General features: G+C 27.6%; 1 protein-coding gene across 6 annotated transcripts in view; it reads left to right on the top strand.

Moving 5' to 3' along the window:
- Positions 1-9197: 9197 nt before the first annotated feature.
- The window catches only part of LOC107452990 (cell adhesion molecule Dscam1), a 308431-nt gene continuing 295938 nt past the window's right edge, over positions 9198-21690 (top strand). For 2 of the 6 annotated variants that reach the window (XR_015429858.1, XM_087153628.1), the window contains exon 1: positions 9230-9485. Coding sequence is in view for 4 of the 6 variants with exons in the window: in XM_087153628.1 (XP_087009754.1) it covers positions 9410-9485 (76 nt within the window). In the remaining 2 variants the exon portion in view is untranslated. Of the gene's footprint in view, positions 9486-21690 lie in introns of all 6 variants that reach the window. The other 4 variants (XM_087153626.1, XM_087153627.1, XM_087153625.1 and 1 more) reach the window with 3 other exon arrangements.

Here is a 21690-nt window from a genome sequence, read left to right as displayed (position 1 = left end):
ATTATATATAATTGATTATCTAGAAGAATTTAAATGTAATACGATAATAGGGAAAACATGTTTTAACAAGAATAAAGCTGTCCCACATTTGTTAGCAAACATCATTTTTACTGAACAATGAATCGGTAGATTACTTAAATTCCTTTAAATATAGTGATAATTGAAGCTTAAGTGTATATATATATATATATATATATATATATATATATATATTTAGCCTAGTTCATAAAATTTATAATTTGGTGTCTATTAGTTATACTGATTAGGTTTATTAAATTTATTCTATATTAACTTATCTTTTTATTATTATTAAGAATTAAATTAATTACTATCAAATGAACCCTTAAATTAAAAAAATATTTTATTTATCAATTAACTATTAAAAATATCGATGGATTAGCATAGCTTGAAATCAATAAGACACACACGGAGAAAAAAAAATCTGATAAAAATAGCCTCTCTTTTTGGTAATGACATTAAAAGTAAAAACTAAATGAAATTCTGGCATTGAAAACTAAAATTTAGAGTTTTTGAACCATTCAGTCGGTAATTTTTCCTTTCGCATCGTAGCGGTTTACCGAAAATTCTGTACCACACGGAAGTTTCTAGTACCTACATGGTTAAAGCGCATAGTATTTTTCTCATTACTGGTCTCATTTCATTACTAGATGGCATAAGTATTTGCACTGGCTCTTAGTTCACACATTTTATTGTATGAAACTTACAATTAGTTTCTGAATTTCTTTATTACATTTTGTTGAAAAATGTCAGGCTCTGTTCAACGTAGACTAACTAAAAAAGAGAAACATCTTAAATCTCAATTGTTTCTTCTTGAAAATTTAGTAAAAATTAAAAATAAAACTTTTAATGAGCTGCGTAACCACAAAATGATATGAAACCATTAAACTGAGTTTCATTGATGTATCTTTGCATTATTTATTTATGTACAGAGCACAAAATAAAAAGCGGACAACTCGGAATTACTTAATATATGATCGGATTTTCTCGATCTCAGATTTAAGCTTAAAGGTTTGAATGGGTGAGCTCAATTATATGAAGAAAATATTTTTCTAAAATTTGATTTCTTAGAAAATATTCCGATTTCTCTTAAATTTTTTATTTAGCTATTTGAAATTGTATTCTTTAAAATAATGTAAAAAATTGTGAACCTTACAATTGAACATTTTTTCAACCTATATTAAATAAAATAATAAAAATAATAAAGAATTTTGACGGATTCGGAATTCTGATCCCAAAAGCATAGGAGCTAACCGCAATGTGGGAAATATTGACCCAATAGTTTGGTCAGGAGAACGCTCCAACATTTGGACCCCTTTCATGGTAACTTTATTCTTGAGAACTTCACTTTATCTCGCTTGAAAAATTTTAAGTAATTTGAAAAATTTTTCCACACAATTATAAAATTTGTCTATCCAAAGATAATTTCGAGCACAAAACAACATTCAGAAAATATTTATTATTTTTTATTATATTGTTTAAGAATGGTCGAAATTTTTTTACTGCTCTGTTTAAAATATTTTGCTTCATTTTAAAGAATGTAATATTGCATGCAAAAATGCAAAACTTGAGTGAAATCAGTCGAACATTTTCTGAGAATTATATTTAAAAAAAGTAAGATATTTCGAATTCGATTTCTCAGGTTATTAGCAGCAGATTAATTGGCGATTCGAAACATTTTGAATTTCGTCATGTAAAATTACACTTTTTAAAATGAAGCAAAGAGTTGTATACCTAATAATTCAAAATTTGTTTCGACACTTCTTTTGTAAAATTATAAGAAACAATAAATATCCATAAAAGTTATAGTTTGCATGGAATTGTCTTTGGATGAACAAAATTTATAATTGTGAGCAAAAACGTTTCAATTCTTAAATTTCCAAGATATGGTGAAATACGCAAAAATTTAAACTAACAATAGGGTTTCCATACTGTATACTCTTGACCGAACCGTACGGACACTAATCGCCATATTATGGCTACCCCTATAATTTAAGGGTCCGGAAATCCAAATCTGTCGAAAAATAAGTATGTTTATTCAAAAAAAAGTTTGTTTTTAGGTCTGATTCCGCAACTTAAAATATCGAATGTACTTTTAAATGCACAATTGATTCCTATATTAGCGGTCATCATTCCGAATAATTAAGATTGAATTCCAGAACGTTACTAGCCCAGAACGTTATTGAGTCCGATCATTATCAAAAATGTTATATAGGGTGGTACAAGGAACGGGGTCATTTTCTTTCTTTATTTTTTTTGCACGTTGTGAACATTTAACTAAAAATAGTGCCGACTTGTCTTTAATGAATTACATTACAGTATTTAACGATTACTCAAAATTTAAACACGTCAGAAAAAAGGCTTAAATAGTTGCACTGAATGGAAATGTTTTTGTTAACTTTTTTTTACAAATATTAGTCTAAAAAATTAAAATATGATTTGTTACTTGTTGGTATTTTTTCTAAATAATATTCTGGTAAAAATACCATTCTCTAAGTAAAAGTTTTGAAAGATAACTTCGTCTAAGATATTATTGTTTTGTTAAAATGCTCTCTTTATCAAATATGTTTAATAGTTTACAGCTGTTAAGATTTTATTTTATTATTACTTTATATTTTATTTTGCTAGTTTGCCTAATGTAAATTTAATTACTTCACAATAACTGCAAATATTCAGTTTTCCCCGCATAACATATATTATCAACAAACAATTTGTTACCAACTCCAAAGTGGGATTTGAATTATTTCAATATTTCACGCTTTGATTCCTTCAATATTAAAATAAACGCAAAACTAACTTTCATTTAAACGATACTCAAATTCTCCAGCCTTTCAAATAGGTTTCCTTTGGAGCGAAAACAGATACATGAAATCCAGATATCTGTCCACATATATTATTCAAGAGCCTTGAGAACTTGGGACTTACCCATACTTAATATCATTTGTAATCTCAAATTAGAGGCTTGCACTGAATAGCTGCTCTGAATAAACATACAATCTTTGGGATCACAACGGTGTAAAATTTTATGCTTGATTATACTCCTGCATCCCGAGCCATAGTAATTGCAGTCACAATTTCTGCTGCGCTCGCTTTTATCGTTTCCATTATGACTACAGGGGGAAGTGTTTAGTACTGGGTTTGCCAGTGCGTGGAATTGTTTGCATTTTAAATGTGCATAGTTATATTATTTGGAGTTAAGGACGGGAATTTTAAATTAACATTACTTTTGCAGATAGGGGAAGATTTATAGTTTGCGTTACATATTTCCTACGTTAAACGCTAAAATCCAGTTATATTGAAAGAAATGTTTAAAAAAAAAAATGTAAAAATACAAAATATATGATTAATTATTGGAATATATATAATTAATGGAATATATGATTAATTATTATGCATTTAAAAGTTTTCATACCTATTTCACTTATTCGTAATTGATGTATTTATTAATAAGTTTCTGTTCATATTTCTGTTTATATTTCTATTTATATTTCATTTACTAATATGTTTCAACTACTAATATATTTCTAACTATTTAATCGCTTGTTTCTCGCAAGTCTCTTTTGTTTAAAACTAGTTTTCTTGTAATTCTGATATTAATATCTAAGCTATAAGATAATATGTTTTAAATGTTTGGAACTGTAACTTTTAAAGGCCCCTTTGAAACAGAAAAAAAAGAAACTCTTTCATTTATTTTAACATACAAAACATACACTGAGAAATATAAGAAATCGAATTTCCTTGTACATTAATAATATCTGTGTAATTTTTCATGATGTTCATTGAGACAAGTTTCATTGCACCAAGTTTTCATTTTTATTTTTTATTTTTGTGAGTATAATGAGAGATTTTTAAAGTTTTTATAGTAACTCTGAAAACGTTAAGATACCTTAACCATTACAAATTTAAAATTCGAAACTTAATTCAAAACTCAATTTTACACAATTATTTTATGAATTTCAAATGAACTATTTAATAAAGTTATAACATAATAAGAATTAGATTGATATAATTCTTACATAGATTTGGGTTCATATGATGATCTGAATTCTTAGATTATTTGTGAGTAAAGAACCCTTATTAGTGACACTTATAAACTATAACTTAAGGAACTTGTATTAATTAATCCAATAAATGTTCTTCCTTTTCTTTCTTTGGTTTTGATAAAACTATCGATATTTTTTCTTTCAAGTATCGTATTATTATCATACATTTTTATTAGTTATTAATTTTGGAATATCATTGGACAATTTGCAATATCATCAGTCTCGTCATTGGATATAAATATTACTTTTAGTTCTGAAGTTTGATTGTGCAGTATTGATTAGTCATGTTCTGCGGATATTTAAGAATGCAAATAATATATAAATAAACAAATTAAATTAAACATGAGTATTGAAAATTTTTTGTCGTCTGTGTTTAGGTTAATTTAAATGATAAAATTACTCATATCTAAATATGCATCATCTACTTGGTGCTAACATGCAGAAATTCTTTATTTGTGTACATCAAAAAATCTGCATAGCAAAACTACCAAAGTATTTGGACACATAAATGTATGTATGAAATTTTATCAAATAAAATGGTGTTTAAATAAAATACGTGCACTTCGTATAAAGTGCAATGAGCTCTCTATAAAATTTGCTTAAAAAATAAAAAATAAACTATGTTAAGGAAATGAATAATTAAAAAAAGAAAAAATAACTAAATAGAAGCGTAGGGCAAGTTTATTGTAAAATAGGCATTTTAAATTAATAAACAATTATATCTCCATTATAGTTGTGGTTTAATGTTAAGTATTAAAACAGCAATAAATTAAAAATTAAAGAAGAGTATTAATTTTTATTTTCGTCGTCCGATTTCAGGTTGATTTAGATGCTAAACTTACTCATACATAAATATGTGTCTAGTAGTGTCAACAAAACGATAAGAAATAAACTGTATGCAAACATAAACAAATTCTTTTATTTGGGTACCTACATTGAAAAATATACATAGCAAAAATATACATACTACATAGCAAAAATATACATAGCAAAAATATACATACTACTGAAATATTTGGACATATATATATTTATGTATGGAATTTTATTCAATAAAATAGTGTTTAAGTAAAATTCATACACATTTTTTGAGGTACTCCTCACCTGAAATTGATAAAAAATAAAAAATAAAATGTTGAAGAAATGAAAAATAAGAAAAGTAATTAAATAGCAGCCTAGGGCAAGTTTATTGTAAAATAAGCATTTTAAGTTATTAAGCAATTATATATCCATTACATTTGTACTTTAATATTAAATATTTAAATAACAATAAATTCAATTTTGGCAACAGTGACATAGATCTAGAATAATGTATATCATTAAGTCTATGCCAGAATCCACAACAAAGCACTTTTAGTTAGTTTCTGATTATGTACAGAATTCAGTTATTAGTCTCCGTAATATTATGATATTTTAAATTCTTAATGATGCTTTTATACAATCATTTGTGATCAATGATTTTACAATTATTTGTGCTAATAATAATAAATAATCTAAATATTATATTTTTAAACAACTCTGGAACTATCTCTTCGATAATAAAGAACATTTTTTTCTTGAACAGCTTTGGATAAAAAAATATTAAAATTCACTTTCCTTTTTATTTTTTTCTAAGGTAGTATAAGTTAAAGTAGTATTTTATGTAAATATCTCAGTTAACTGGTACAGAAATAAAAAAAAAACTATCGCTGCTTTATTATATTTCCGAGAAAACAAAGCGATTTCATTTTAAAGATAAGGTCCATTTCTGAGAAACAATTGTTTCTGACAAGTCAAACAAATGCAATGGATATAACTATAACTAGTTCAACTCTATCTCTATTAAAAAAAGATATATAAATGATTGTTTCCGAATGTCATAAGAATTAAGGGTATTTTTGAGTAATAAATTTCCCAAAGGATATCTTTAAGAGATATCTTTTGACATAATTTACTTTGGCCATAAAATTTTATCGGTAAACATTATATTTCTTGGAAGAAAATGACAAGTCAAAATATTGTGTCTAAAAAAATATTATAAAATTTAATTCATGGATAAATCATAGTTTAAAAAAGCATATTTCTTTTTCTCTTAACGTTTACATCACACTTTGGATGTGAAATTCAGAAAACAAAATCTTCCTAAAGTTGATTAAAGTACTAAATTAAGCATTTGATTTAACACAGCTTTTCGAAATTAGTGTAAGCATCTGTTTCTGAATATCAAATTTTAGTAATAAAATATTTTTTCTAACTCAAAAAACAATGATTTTAATACAATTATTACATTCTGTAGTGATTGGCAATTTTCTTATAAACATTTTACTAGTGCATACATTCAGCAAACATACAGCAGTATTTTTCTAATGTTTAGTTTTTCTTTTTATATTTTTAAATGAGTTTAAATATATTGTTTATTTTATCCTATTTCTTAATTCATTTTAAATGTAAAATAACTAATTGCAGAAAGTAGCAGAGTTAGGTACATAAGTTTGAGGACATAAAATATTTATCTATTTTAAAATAAATTAATAATTTTTATCCCTTTTCATAGCCTCTAAAAACAGAGAGGTCAATTGACGCGTAAAACGGATCTGGTTTAGATCGTCTATTTGTAAATATTGAATCTTCATACTTTTGTTAAAAAAATCCTAAGTTCGTTTTAAAACACCCATACGAAACCGAAAAACAGCGACTCTTTAATAGCAGAATAGCTATTGCAATATGACAACAATAGAATATAACTTACCTATTTTAAATTTTCAGTCATTATTCCTAGAACAACGTTCAAATTCAATCCCCTCAAAATATGTTATTCAAAACAAATTGCGTCTGCTTGTTAGTGTTATGAGAAGAATCTAAAAGTTGTTTTGTAGTACCTAATCACTGGAAAAGATTTAGATATCCCTGAATTTAAGGAAGTTGCCTCTCATTTTATACGATGGTTTGCTCATACGTTGGTTTGCTCATATGTTAGATGAATCTGAATTTGGTGTTTAGAGTTTTTCACTGACCTTGAGTTCTTGGCATAAAATTACTTTAAAAAACGTTTAGATTCACCTCATTCAACTAGTAGAATGGCGAATCAGAGTTCATAATCAAGGTATGTGGAGCCGCAATTTTTTTTGCAATTTCAGACCATTTAGAAGTGTGAGTGACCTATATTTTAACTTAGCATAGGTATATCTTGAGATATATCTTATTAGATATATCTTAACTCAGAAGATGTGTTTTTTTTTCCTTTTTTTCTTTCTTTTTTTTTGAAAGTTAGATACGCTTTTTTAAAACTGTATAACTGTATATTTTAAAACTATATGCCGACCAGGTGGTGGAGTGGTTAGCGTGCCTGATTACGGAGCCGGTGGTTGCGGGATAGAATCCCGCTCCGGGCACGGATATTTCTTTCTCTCTGTGTTCTATGCCCTTTCTCCTTTGTGTGATTGCGTGAATGTAACCCACCCTATGCACGGGTTTGTGTTTGTGTGACGTGGGCGACGCTGCTCCACCACCGTGGCATCGCCACAGGTGCCCACTGGGTAACGAGAAGAGTGTAGCAGTTCTGGCACTCCTGGCCAATAGAACAATACATCCCAAGTGCCCGCCATTAAAAAAGAAAAATAATACTTTAAAACTATACAACTTAAAACTATAAATAATTGAATTTCCCCAATGATTAACACAATAAACACTAAATTGGTAAGCAGGGAGTTATATAAGCTTGGTACTGAATCGAAAATCTGTATAACTTCGTGCAAACCGTTTCACAGATCTTTGACTTATAGATGCTCAACTTTTATGAATGAAAATAAAGGTAGGTTGTGACGAAGAGAATTATAACAGTTAATATATCGAAAAAAATCACCAGGTTTCAATTATCTGTTTTAGATGGCAACACCATCACTGTTTTGACACCTGAAACTAGACTCAAGTACCCATCAAATGCACTTTACTCCCAAATACTTTATCGTGAATAGTTTGTGATGTAATTTTACATAAGCACCTCGGTAAAAAAGAGACAGACTGCTGGAGGAAATCAATTCCGTTTTCAATTAATTGATTTCTATTTTAATGTATTCCGACTGTAGACTATATAGCTGTTTCGATTTGACCAAATAAAATTAAGTTCTCTCCTCAATGATAGACAGTGACTGAAACATACCTAATGTATTTTTCTAATTGATCCTTATTTTTTTTCATAGTGATGTCCTTTTTTCTTTTCTTGTACTGAACACCTTAATTGCTTTCAGTTATAGATGAAAAATGTTCCTTATATGTACGCTATAATTTATTTTCTTATACCAGTTGACTGGACAAATTTATTTAGTTTAATAAGCATGAACTCATTTACAGAGACACTGTTACAATATTTATGTAAAAACACAGCTTGAAATTATAGTTCCACATTTAACATTGAGGAACAATTGCAATTTGTGACAAATACCCTATCAAGGAATTTATAACGAAATGCAAAGTTTCCTTACTCAGAATTGTGATTTTGTGCAAAAATAAATAAATAAATAAAATTAAAACTAAATAAATATATAGAATTAAAACAATAAACCTTTTGTTTATAAATTCATATAATATTTTTAAAACCTATTTGGAAGAACAGGCGAAATTTATTTTATGTATGAATACATATTAATGAAGTATTTTTAACTAAACAAAATCTGCTAACCTTTATATTTACAGTACGTAAAATAATGGAGACATTTTCTTAAAGCATAGCACTTTTCAAATGCAATATTTACCTACTTAATTGAACCACCATCTTACTAAAACATAGTTTTATCATTTACAAATTAGTTCACTTTTTCTTCACAATTAAAGAGTAATCAAAATCAAATTTTAAATTCATATTTTATTCATAATGAAAACAAAAGCTGTTAAACTGCCATTCAAGATTACGTTTTATAAATGCAACTTATTTTATTTCTTCATACTTAAATGCATAATTTCATTTAATCCTACTTAGCATTAATATTAATAAAGCATATTTTTCTTCTCAATTTTTTTTTCGAAAATAAAAATCACCCATTCGTTTCGTCCAACAAGAAACGGTTTAAGCCAAGAGAGTTCAAAGAACAAATCCAATTCATTTATTTGAGCACAAAACCACGTGGTGTCTCTATGCGCATGTGCTTCTCCGCCAAACTCTGGTGAACCACAGGCCGAATTGTTTTTCCGGCAGCACACGCGCGCTGAACAGCAAAGCGAAAGTACAGTTATCTTATCGGTGATATTCTGCTCCGTCTTACGGAGACGGAAACTTCCGTGAAACGGGACGCCACGATTGAAGGAAAGTGTGTTATTATCTCAGCCATGATAATCTTAAATGGTGTATAAAGGATAAGCGATATACTGCTGCTATGTTTTTAAAGGATTGTAAACTGGGTAGGATGGTGTATATTTGGATGTTCAGTTTCATATTAACTGCAAATAGTGGTGAGTAATGCATTCATTCATTATTTACAAACATTTAATACACACTCATTTGTTTTATTTCGAAGTTTTTCATTTATTTTATTTTTTAATGAGATAAACGATTTAGTTACAAGAGAAAACAGAAGAATACTGAATATATAAAGAAAATTCACAAAATTAAATTAGCTTGCGGTTATAAAATGCGATCTTCTTTTATATTATGCAATATTTAGAAATAAAGTGTTTCATAATAATTTATTTTTAAAAAAAATACCATAAGTTAAATCATAAAACTTTTATAAAATTTATAATACTCCATTAATTCGAATTTTTTTCTGTTATTATTTATAAATTACTTATTAATAGAAATTATTTATTTATTTATTATTAGAAATTACATTTTTATTTATTGTTAGAAATTATTTTTTATATTTCATATTGATTTGAGATATTTTATTATTTTGTATATAGATTTGAGATCACAAATGTTAAAATAAGGAAAACGTTTATGCTACCAAGTGTAGAAAAATAAGAAATAGTTACAATTTGTTAACGTAAACAAATAAACAAATTCTGGTAGAAGAAACACAATTATCTTAAGTGCTTCAAGAAGTTCAAGCACTTTTTAATTATATTTGATAATATTTTCTGCAAACTTTTTAAATATCTCTTAACTTTATACGCGATTTTGTAACATTAACTTCAGATATGTATGAAAAATAATATTAGGAAATCTATATGCTAAAGTGAAACAGCAGAAAAACAGCGTAGTCATAAAAAAGAACGATATGTAAAACAAACACCCCCAACTAATTAACTGAAATAGATTTTTCTAAAATTTATTCATTAGCGGATGGAATTAAAATACAAGCTTATCTTGTTACAAAATAATAAAACTTTTTGAAAGTTTTATATAATTAGCATAAAATAAAAAGAATACCCTACGCTATTTTATTGTCTTTTAATTCCAATTGAATAAAATGTTTTACTTCATTCTTCTTCTTCTATTTCTTCTTTTATTCTTAATTTTAGTAATCTGCGCTACTTTAAAAAACCATATGCTTATTTAAAAAGGATATAAGATATATCTAATATTTTATTGATAACGAATTTGAACAAAGTTTCCTATTTCACTGACTTAAATTATACATTAAGTTAATTGCAATAAATTTAAAAATAATATAAAATGACTAAACGGCTCTTTTTTTAAAATGTATTGTGCAAAATTTTTAATTAGCACAAGAAAATTTGCAATACTTTGCATACTCTAGAAAATGTAAAAATTTTTACTTCAATGTTTAAAAGTACTATTTTGAAATAATTATGTTGCCGAAATGAATCATTCAATTTATTTTTTCTTCCTTTAAGTTGTTTACAAAGTATATCGATCAGATTGAATTGGAATTCAACATATATGCGTTAATATCCATACAAAGTAAATTTTAATTTAAATTACTGTCGTTATGATTTATGGGAAGATACAACAATTAGTAATACAATTGACATATTTTGATGATAGATTCTCTTTCTGAATTATTTACGATAAATTGATCTATTTCATGATAAATTATTTTTACTGAATTCTATATAAAAATATTACGATTTTACGTTTCTCATTTCAATCCAAAAACAAATATTTCAAACTTCTACTCTATTAAACAATGTTCTCTAATAAACAAATTTAGATTCAAATTGTTGACACAATATAAGAAACATTAATTTAAAAAAATCTACCGAATTCCCTAAATAAATGCAAATAAATATTAAAAAACAAATACATAAATAAAAAAAAAACATTCTGAGAAACTAAGTTTCCAAAGCATGGAAATAAGTAATTATAAAATCAAAAATATGCTTCAAAAACAGCTTTCTAAAACCTATTTAGAAACTAATGAATTTCCTTTGAAATCATTAGCATTATTTTTAAATAAGATGAATCTAATTTGTTTCTATTCTGTGTACGACCCTTTTTTGGTATTAACATGATTGAAATTAAATTTAAGCATTTTCAAAAGAATTTGCATTTTAAAACTGTAGAGTTTTTTTTGTTAAATTCAATAGCAAGCACGCAATTGAAGGTAAATATATAGTGAGTCACTGGGTATTTTTTTCTTTATTTTCTCAATTAATGTATTGTGCTTTGAGAAGAAGTTCATCACAGCCTTTACTATCTTAAATAACATTTTAGTTAATAGTTTTTATTGTAATATTTAAAAAATATGTCAGAAAAATCATAAATAGTTTCGTCTTAATAAAGTTTATTTCTGACTTTGTTACATCGAAAGCGAGCTATAAATTAACTGGATGTGAAGAAACTGCAGTTGTAAAATTTTGTGTTGCGTTTCAAATATTTTGTGCTGCATTATCAAATAATAAGTATGTTCAAATTATTTGGAAACTATTGTTAAAAATTTAAAAAAAATCAAAATAAAAACTTTGAGGTTCTTAAATCATGGTCTGTAATCATTATGTCTTAAAAATCGATTTGCAGTTTATTTTATATTAAAAATATATACTTTCATATATAAAATATATCTTCATTTTTCAATATAATTTTTTTTTCAAGTAAAAAAAAAAATTGATAGCAAAACTTCACTTCCCCCCTAAAATGCATGGAACTATTAAACACTTCCTGAATTACATTAAATTAAACAAAGAATGTACATTTGCAAATATTATTTTTCATATAATTTGATATTATAATTATATCGTATAATTATTTTTCATATAATTTGAGAAATATAAATTTAAAAAAAAATGAAAAATAATACATTTAAAGTTCAAAATTTTAATGTCAATATATTTTAAATCCATTAAACTTTTCTAATTTGATGAAAGCTAATTGGTTCAATAGAATTTAATAATTTCAGCATAAATAGAAATTGTTAATTTTAATTAGATTAGAAATTGCTTACATATTTATGTAAAGAGTAGATTGCTTTTGTGTTTTTAAATTTTCAAACATATTTTTTTTTTATTAGCTGCCTTTTAATACCAATTTATTTTTTGACAATATATATATATATATATATATATATATATATATATATATATATGTATATATATATATATATATATATATATATATATATATATATATATATATATATATATATATATATATATATATATATATATATATATATATATATATATATATATATATATATATATATATATACTAGCTGACCCGGCAAACGTTGTATTGCCATATGAATTATTTCTAGAGTATGAAAATATATCTATATTATATAAAACGCTAATACGTATGTATCAATAAAACCGATGATATTTCTTTTCTCGCGTTGGCAACAGTTTTCATTTTTAATTGATAGGATTCGGCTCGCAAGAGCACGTAGTGAGCATCATATGGCTAATCTATATTATATAAAACGCTAATACGTTTTAATTGATAGGCTTCGGCGCGCAAGAGCACGTAGGGAGCATCATACGTCTAATCGGGTGAATTCTCACCGAATTATCAAAAAAATTCTCACAAAATTATCTTCATCGAAGCCGATGCTTTACATCCGGCGTTCAGTACTATTTCATATTGCTTTACAACACATGGTTTTAGCCCTTTGGTGGGAAAGACTTTAAAACAAAACTTGCAACAGTTACTTTACTCAACAACTGAAATTTAGAATAGTGTGATTAAGAAAAATATGCGAACTGTTTGCAATTTCAAATTAATATTGAAATGCACAGGTTTAGAATTTTCTACAGTGAAAAGTTTTCGGAACTTCGGTGTTTAAAAAGTATACAAAAGCTAGACGTTAAGAACGTATCCAATGAGCGAGCAAAGCGAGCATCGGATTGCGAAGCAATCCGAAATGAACTGTGAAAGCAGTTTCGGGGGTTGGCGAGCTCCAGCGAGCAGGGGGCGAAGCCTCCTAGTCCTATTTATTGTGTGTGCGTATGTGGTATATGAGTGGAAGAGGCATGGAGCGCTGTGAGCGATGACGGAATGTGAAAATAGAAACACACCAAATAATAGTTTTTTTAATTTATTGTAACTTTTTTTTTATAAATTGTATATACAACGAATTCCGAAAATATTATTTAATATTAATCTCTTAGTGCAATGGAGTGTACAATATCTTTTGTCATCCCGTCTTTAGCAAACACAAATAAATTGGATTGTTTCCCCACTCGAGAGCATGTCACGTATAATTGTCCGTGTGAAAAACATGGTGTGCTCAAATCTAAGACACAAACAGACATTGCTTGACCTTGCCATTGCAAATGCTAATCTAATGGGGAACTGAATGCGTTTAAATTGAATTGGCACATCTGTGGGTATAATAGAGATTCGTGGAAGTAATATACTTTCACCCCGGAATTTGTCATTTAAAATAATGACTTCGATAACATTGTTCTTTAATTTTTTAACGACTAATCCCGTGCTGTTGCACAGACGTGGTGGGTTCAAATTACGAAACAAAATAATTGGAGATCCAACTTTGAGTGCAAAATTATGCGGTGGTATGCCTGATAAATCCAGTGAGTTTAAAAACTCTGTTGGAAAATTTGGAGCTGATGTACCGGCCAATTCGGTACTGCGTTATTTCGTCGTTGTTATTCACTGGAAGAGTAGTCACATTAGTATTTTCAACTCGAAATACTGCCATATTATATACTGCCTTTATTCACATGCTTGCAAATATATTTGATGTTCTTCTTTTAAGGGCGAGCGTAAGTATTAAAGTTTAATATGACTTGTTGCAACGTGTGTGAATATTACTTTTGATTAATTATGTTTCTACGTCTAGTTTGGAATCGTTTAAATAAAGATATATTTAAAATATACGTTAAATTTGCCCAAAATATGAAAAAACATTAGTTATAAACCTATTCTCAGACCTACTGAATATACATATAAAATTTCATCAAAATCGGTCGAGCCGTTTAGGAGGAGTTTAACCACTAAAACTGTGACAAGAGATTTTTATATATATAGATATAACTAAGCATAAAATGAATTGTAAATGTTTAAAATGAGTCCAAAACTTTCTGTCAGGAAACAAGTTAAGATAATAATACATTTATGAGTTAATTTGTTAACAATGCAAAACGAACTAATTAAAGACAATCGATTCCCGAGTTTTTGTTTGGAGTAAAGTGAAATTAGTTTTCACTGCAATAAACAATGCGTATAAAAAAACTGAACGTTTTTGAAAAGAAGTAATTAAAGTTATGATATATTTATTTGTGTTCATGAGATTCGTTACATCTTAAGCAGTTAAAACTTTCTAATTTCTAAGTACTACAATAAATAAAAATGGATGATAACCTTCTCTAATACTACAACTTTACATTTGCAGTTTTTGAGTAGAATTTAAGAGTATGTATTAAGTTTCTGGGTCTCCTGTTCCTAACGTTAAGAAAAAAGTTACGTGCAAAAATATTGAGCACATTGCATGCTATGTATTCATAAACATTTTTTGAAAAAGGTATTCAAGATTAAAATTTATCATAGCTTTTGAAGAGTTTTATCTGAATAAAAGCAGCACACATTTCAGCGACTATTTCTCCCCTAAAACGTCTCTCTTTGAATTGAACAATATTCGAACAGAGAGGCCCATTTATTTAACTAAACAAAATTAGTGAACTTGATGAACATTGGACGAACTAGACCTATGCTCTAAAGTTAAAACGCTTCAATGGACAAAATACGAGTTTGTGTCCAAATATATTGAAGATACACTGCGTTTATCTAATAAAATGCATAACTTGCTCCAACTTATTTATGACGGTTCCTCAGACATAATTTTTTTTAATGTTGATAATAAACCTATACTCAAAAATATAGAAATTTCATTTCAATGACTCACTTTAATGCAAACAAATGTAGTTAATTTGAAAATAACAGGACATGAAAGTGTTTCAATTTTCATGTTTTAATGTGGTTTTAAACTAGTTATGGGCATGAATACCAGATAATTCGTTTTATTTTTAGTACAACAAACAGTACGTCACTGGGTAAAATTTTCTAGCCTTTAGACTCGGTAAATAGAACGAAAGCAAAGCGAAAAATGTTTTGTTTGAAATAGGTCCATATGAAGTACAAGATCTACGAATAGAATCTACGGTACAGAATCTACGGCACGAAAAATAAAATAAAAATTTAGTTGAAGCATCAAATGAATAACTATTCCATATGAATAAAACTATCTAATTTAAATTTATCTAAAATGATAATTTTTATACGGATTCCACATTAGGATGCATACAACTTACGATACAGCTTCCACGTTACGATTATACGATGCGCACACAAATGACCCTGAATAACTTTTGCTCAAGTAATCCGATTATCAAGTACTAAGACACAATGATAAATTGTGGGTTAACATTAAATATGCTATAATTAAGTAACGTAGGAAATATTTTAAGTTACGAATAAGACCAAAAAAAAACTTATTTTCTCAGAATTAACTTAATTTTTTTAGACGGATTCAGATCCTTGACATGCAGAGTAATGACGATAGCCCCATTCTGGAAGATATAATTCCAGTAATATGGCCAGGAGAAGTTTTGACCCTTTCAATGATAATCTTACTTTTTGAGTATTTTGAAATATCTCCAGAGTTTTTCTCGATAATTTTTTCTCATGGTTATTAATATCCGTTAATCCAATGCTCGTTAATCCATTCAAAAAATTAAAATTAATGTGTTATTTCTTACCCATTGGCAAAATGAGTCTGGGTGAGTTTTTTTATTTAACCTTCCGTTAGTCGCGCGCACCTCACAGGTGCATCCCTACTGCATTTCCACCTCCATTGCCGTCAATAGATTTTTCCGGGGGTCGAGCCTAATGTTATGTTCCTAACTTTGGATTACTCAAATGTCCGTGTAAAACCGACCTTAGAACATGTCGATGGAGAGTTGGAACAGCTCAAATCACCCCTCTGGTGCAGCGCGACCATTGACGCAAGTATTATGGATATAATATTTTTATGAATTAAATATGTATATTTTATCTCATTTTCTGTCCTACTCAACGTAGCAGGTATAAATGGTCAAGTTATATACACAGAAAATGGTTACGGAGTAAAATACCGCAGAACCTTCTTGCGTCAATTGGTTGAATATCTTGTGATGGAGGAAGAGATCCGACGCGGGAGCAAGAAAAATTTATCTTAGGGACTTCACAAAAAAATTTTTTTGATATTTATCTCTGTAAAGAGTCTTAAATTGGCAACAATTAACTATTTGAACTAGACTAAATTTCATTTGGCTTTCAAAAAATCAGAAACACCTCATAGGTGCAACGCGATTAACCATGTCGGAAACAAGCGCGCGACTAACGGAAGGTTAATGCATATCTATTTTGACTAAAAAGTGTCTAAAATGAGTTGGAGATTTTTGGCAATTGAAGACGCTCATAACTGACTATTTAATGCCATTAAGCAATCAAATTGATGATAGTGACTATCAAGTGGTAATATTGCCATCTGATCTTGACGCAGTCTCTAATGAGGAAGACATTCATGATGCCTGAACTATCACTGAATATGGACATACTATATTTGGCGAAAAACCACTAGAAGAAACTACAGGAACTATTGAAGTAATAAGGGAAAAATTACTGAAGAAATAAATATTTTGTCACCAAAATGGACTAATCAAAAGATAAAAAGTTGCGTCAGCTCCTGAGTTATTTCATAGTGAATATCGTTAAAAAATAAAGAGCTTGATTTCAGGAATGATGGCTAAAAATATTATTGAAAAATAGTACACGAAAGTAGAAAATAGTGTAGACAAAGAAAAATATCAAAAATCAAGAATTACCTCTAAAAACAGATGAATTTAAAAAAATTCAGGAATTGTGTTCTTTGGATGTTATCACATTTGCCTTGAGTAAAAATGTGCTGGGAATATGTCCTTGATATCGGAACAACTCTCGTGAGTCAAGCAATGTCGAGAAATAAGTTACTTTGATATCAGGAAGTATTCACACTTGAATGACAACACTGTTGATTCCTCATATCGCTATTAGAAAGTTCTTCCAATTTATGAACTGCTGAATGAAGTTATACAACAGTTTGGTGTGTTTTCGAATAATTTAAATATTGATGAAAGAACGGTTTGTTATTTCGGAAAACACGGTCGCAAAATGTATGTGAAAGAGTAACCGGTAAAATTTGGATACAAGCTCTGGATGCTTTCGATGCTTTTCATATAATATTATGCCAAAGAATAAGGAAAGATATTAAGTCTGAAATAAAGACAGAAAAAAAGTCATTATCTCAAATGGTTGATGAAAATTTGCTATCAATAGTTGAGACTCCAACAAATCCCAAAATTTATATGGATAACTTTTTCACAGCTTATGATCTTTTCGTTAGCCTCAAAATTAAAATCTTCCTCGAAACAGGAACAGTTTGAGAAAATCGAATGAGAAAAATCATTTAAAACGTTGGGGAAGAGGAATCGTGGAACATCCGAACCAAAGTTTGACTCAAGAAATGAAATTACAGCTGATTTTTGGAATGATAATATATTAGTATTTGATTAGTATAAATTTTGAAGAAATGAGCGTAAAGTAGATATACCATCATGTGTTGTTTCTTATAGTAAGTATAAGAATGGGGTAGACTTGTTTGACAATCTCATGGAAACATATTGTTCTTCTCTATAAGAAAAAAATGGTATTGGCCATTATGCATACATGTATTTGAGACATCATTGGTTGCATCATGGAAACTTTCCAAGCTTTTTGTGATTCAAGCAAATTCTAAAACTCCTCGAATTCCATCGACACATTACAGTAGTTTAATTAGGATTGAGCATACTTTGATATATTGGAGGAGCATTCAACAATAAACCCTGACTGCTTGAAATTACAAGCTGAACATATATTAATAAAAATCATAATAGGAAACAGCGAGCAGCGAAGGCTCAGGGGACAGAGCGTTCGCCTTCCAGTGATGTATACCGAGGTTCGATCCCGGCGATGGCTGATCGATACGAATTCCGCATCCAGCTTGCACCGAAAACAGTGCCGAAGTGAAATATCCTCAGTGGTTAACGGACCATGGGTTAGAGTCCCCTTGATGTCAGGCTAACCGTGGGAGGTTCTCGTAGTCTTCCTCACCATGTAATGCAAAAGCGGGTTAGTTCCATCAAAAAAGTCCGCCACGATGGCAAATTTATCCCAATTCCAGGAGTTCCCTTGTTTTCCGGATTAGGTTCAAAATTACAAGGCTACGAAGTTGAACATCAGTAGTCGTAAACTCAAAAATTGGGTCGGCTGTTCAACGAAGGTTATAAAATGGAAAACACCGACACCGTTTTTAAATACTAAACCGTTAAAGTTTTGGATGTTTTTTTGAATGTTATGTTTTACTTGATGTTTCATTAATGTGTGATAGAATTTGTTTTCAAAAAATTTTACTTTTGTTTTCAAATGTGATAAAATATGGGTTAATCAGAACTAAAAAAATGTAAATTTCAATGCATAGAATTTATGTTAAATTTTAAATAACAAATGATTTATTAAAAAAAATTTTTATTCTCCTCAAATTATCTTTGCGCTAACGAATTTTATAATTTTTTTTTTAAAAAATTGTAAACTTATTTGAAAAGATCTTGATATATAGTAAAAAGTAAGGTTTTGTATATGATTTGACTTTAAATATGGTCCGCAATAATAATATTTTGATGAATAGATTTTTGAATCATTATTATTGAATCCTAATACGTGATAATTCGACAAGTAAATATTTAGTGCGTTGACTTTTTTTTTTTACTTTGCACACTGAACTTTATTTTAATATTGTAGATATGTAATAAATTTGAATAATAATGTGTTATTAAGAAAATACTCACGATATTTTATTCTCTCGAATTATTTTCATTTATGCTGAATTAATAATATTTATAAAATCATTTGCACTTTCTTCCTCCACTTTGCATTATCATTCTGAATGAGTCATCAATCTAAATATTAAATTTAAATTACCAAATTAAACAGAAAAAAAAACTATGAATTAAAAACTTAGTCATTTGGTGTAGTATCACTTGGCATACCTATGCAAATAGTACGTATTTTTGCGTACTCAAATTAAATAGTGTTTTCTTGTCATTGGATTAAATAAAAACAACAGAGCTAAGCGAGAAGATAAATAATAACAGTAAGGCAGAAACTAAGATCTGCTGATAACAGACAGGCTCTTAACTACATCTAACTATATATTTTCCTTCTAACTATTTTTTCCTGTGCCTATGCTAGGCTTCTTTATGCTTATTTATTGAGTATATCAAGTGATATTTTCAATCATAGGATAAAGAAAAATGTCTTATCAGCAAAGGATAGAAAATACAGCCACCTGAATATAGGACACTATAATTATATATATTTAATATATATTTATATTTATATTTATATATATTTATATATATTCATATATATTTATATATATTTAACAATATATTTGCCTAACTTTTTTAAATTGTTGTTATATTACTTCATTAAATTGCCATTCGGTTATTTAAATGGAATTTTTAAGAATAGGATATGGAACAATGACCTGTTTGCTTTAATGAATTCTTCAACTTAAGCGTTTTACTCCGTTTACCACATATAATTATTGTTTTGTAAGCAAGAAAAGAAAGACAATTATTATTTATTCTCCTCTAATTTATTTAAAACATATGTAAGACAACTGCAAGCAATGTAATTAGCAATATATTATTAATAGTATACAATTTCAACGTTAAAATTTGATGTATAAAAATCGGATAATATATTATTTTAAACATTATTCTCAGGTTTGCAGGAAACATTTTAAGACTGTCTTTTTTCTTTAAATATTGAAAGCTGAAAGATAATTCTTGACATTTATTTTATAATAAAAATTATTAATGTGTCAGTGTAAAAATATAAGCTGCATTTGAAGCCTCAATAATTATTTTACCCGCATAAGTAATGCGCAAATTTTGAGTGACAAAAGAAATGTAAAATAATTTTTTAAGAATTCGATTTTTACTTTTAAGAAATATTTCTTTTAAATAATTTTTTTTTTAAAATTACGTTCAAATTAACGTTAGACAGAAACCTTACCCTCATGTTTTCTAAGACTATTATTTTAATACTAGCTGCATTTATATTTTATGTAAAAATAAATTTTATCCGTTAGTTTCATATCAACCTCAAAAGTTTGCTTAAAAATTGAAAATTTTCACTTTACGAGACAACAATTCACTATAAGGTTTGAATTCTTAGGTTCAAAAATTATTCATAAGAAACATAGTTTTTACTGTACTTTAAAAAGGAAAAACTATATTTGATACCAATTAGAGGAATGTGCAAACTTTGTTTTCATTTTATTTTATTTAAAATAAAAGAATCTAAGATATTTTACAGTACTACTTTAAAAATTTTTTAATTTTATTCACGACAAAGTAAATAAATTGTAAATATTTTTATTCCCATTTGCTTAGTTCCTTTTTATTTCTTAAATTCGAGTTTTAAAGAAATATATCTTTGTTTGGCAAAATTAAAAGATTTAAAGTGTTTCTATTCACTGAATAATTAAGATACTGAAAGCTGCATTAACTTTAAAAGGATACTATCAAACTATTTCATCAAAACCAATTATTTAGAGAGGATATGTTTGAATATTTCATTATTTGTTTCAGAAACTTTGCCTTTTATTTCGTTTTAACATTTTTTTCAATTAAAATATTCATTAAGTTGTCAAAGCTTTTTTCGCATTCGTGTTATACCTATTACTTTTTAAACTAAGACTATTATTTTTCGTCAGTTACAGCTAATTACGACTCCTTAGCTCTTCGGATTAATTAAACGTTTGATAAGTAATAACATTTCAAAGAGATTACTAACTAGTTATTTTCGAATATAATCAAATTATATTTATATCCATATTCAATATCTCATTTAATATTACTTTTAATAAGATTTAAATAGTTATGAATGTAGTAAAAATTCAACATATTTTTACTGTCTATAATTAAATTTATGAAAAACTGTATCAGTTTAAAAAACTGTAGTGACAGTTTCAAACGTTCATCGTTCATTACAAATATTTCGAAAAAATTATTAACTATATAGAATTAAATATTACTAAATCTATATAGAATCCACTTAGTAATATATTAAATATTTTTAATAATATTTAAATATTTATGTATATTGTCAAGTAAAGAAAAACATAATTAAACTTCAAGAATAATTCTTTGAGTGAAATGTAAAATTGTG

Source organism: Parasteatoda tepidariorum, chromosome 10 (assembly GCF_982258835.1).
Source record: "Parasteatoda tepidariorum strain Cologne lab strain chromosome 10, Ptep-v5.0, whole genome shotgun sequence".
NCBI lineage: Eukaryota > Metazoa > Arthropoda > Arachnida > Araneae > Theridiidae > Parasteatoda > Parasteatoda tepidariorum.
The sequence above is the reverse complement of the archived record's forward strand: the minus strand, read 5'-3'. Positions and strand labels throughout refer to the sequence as shown.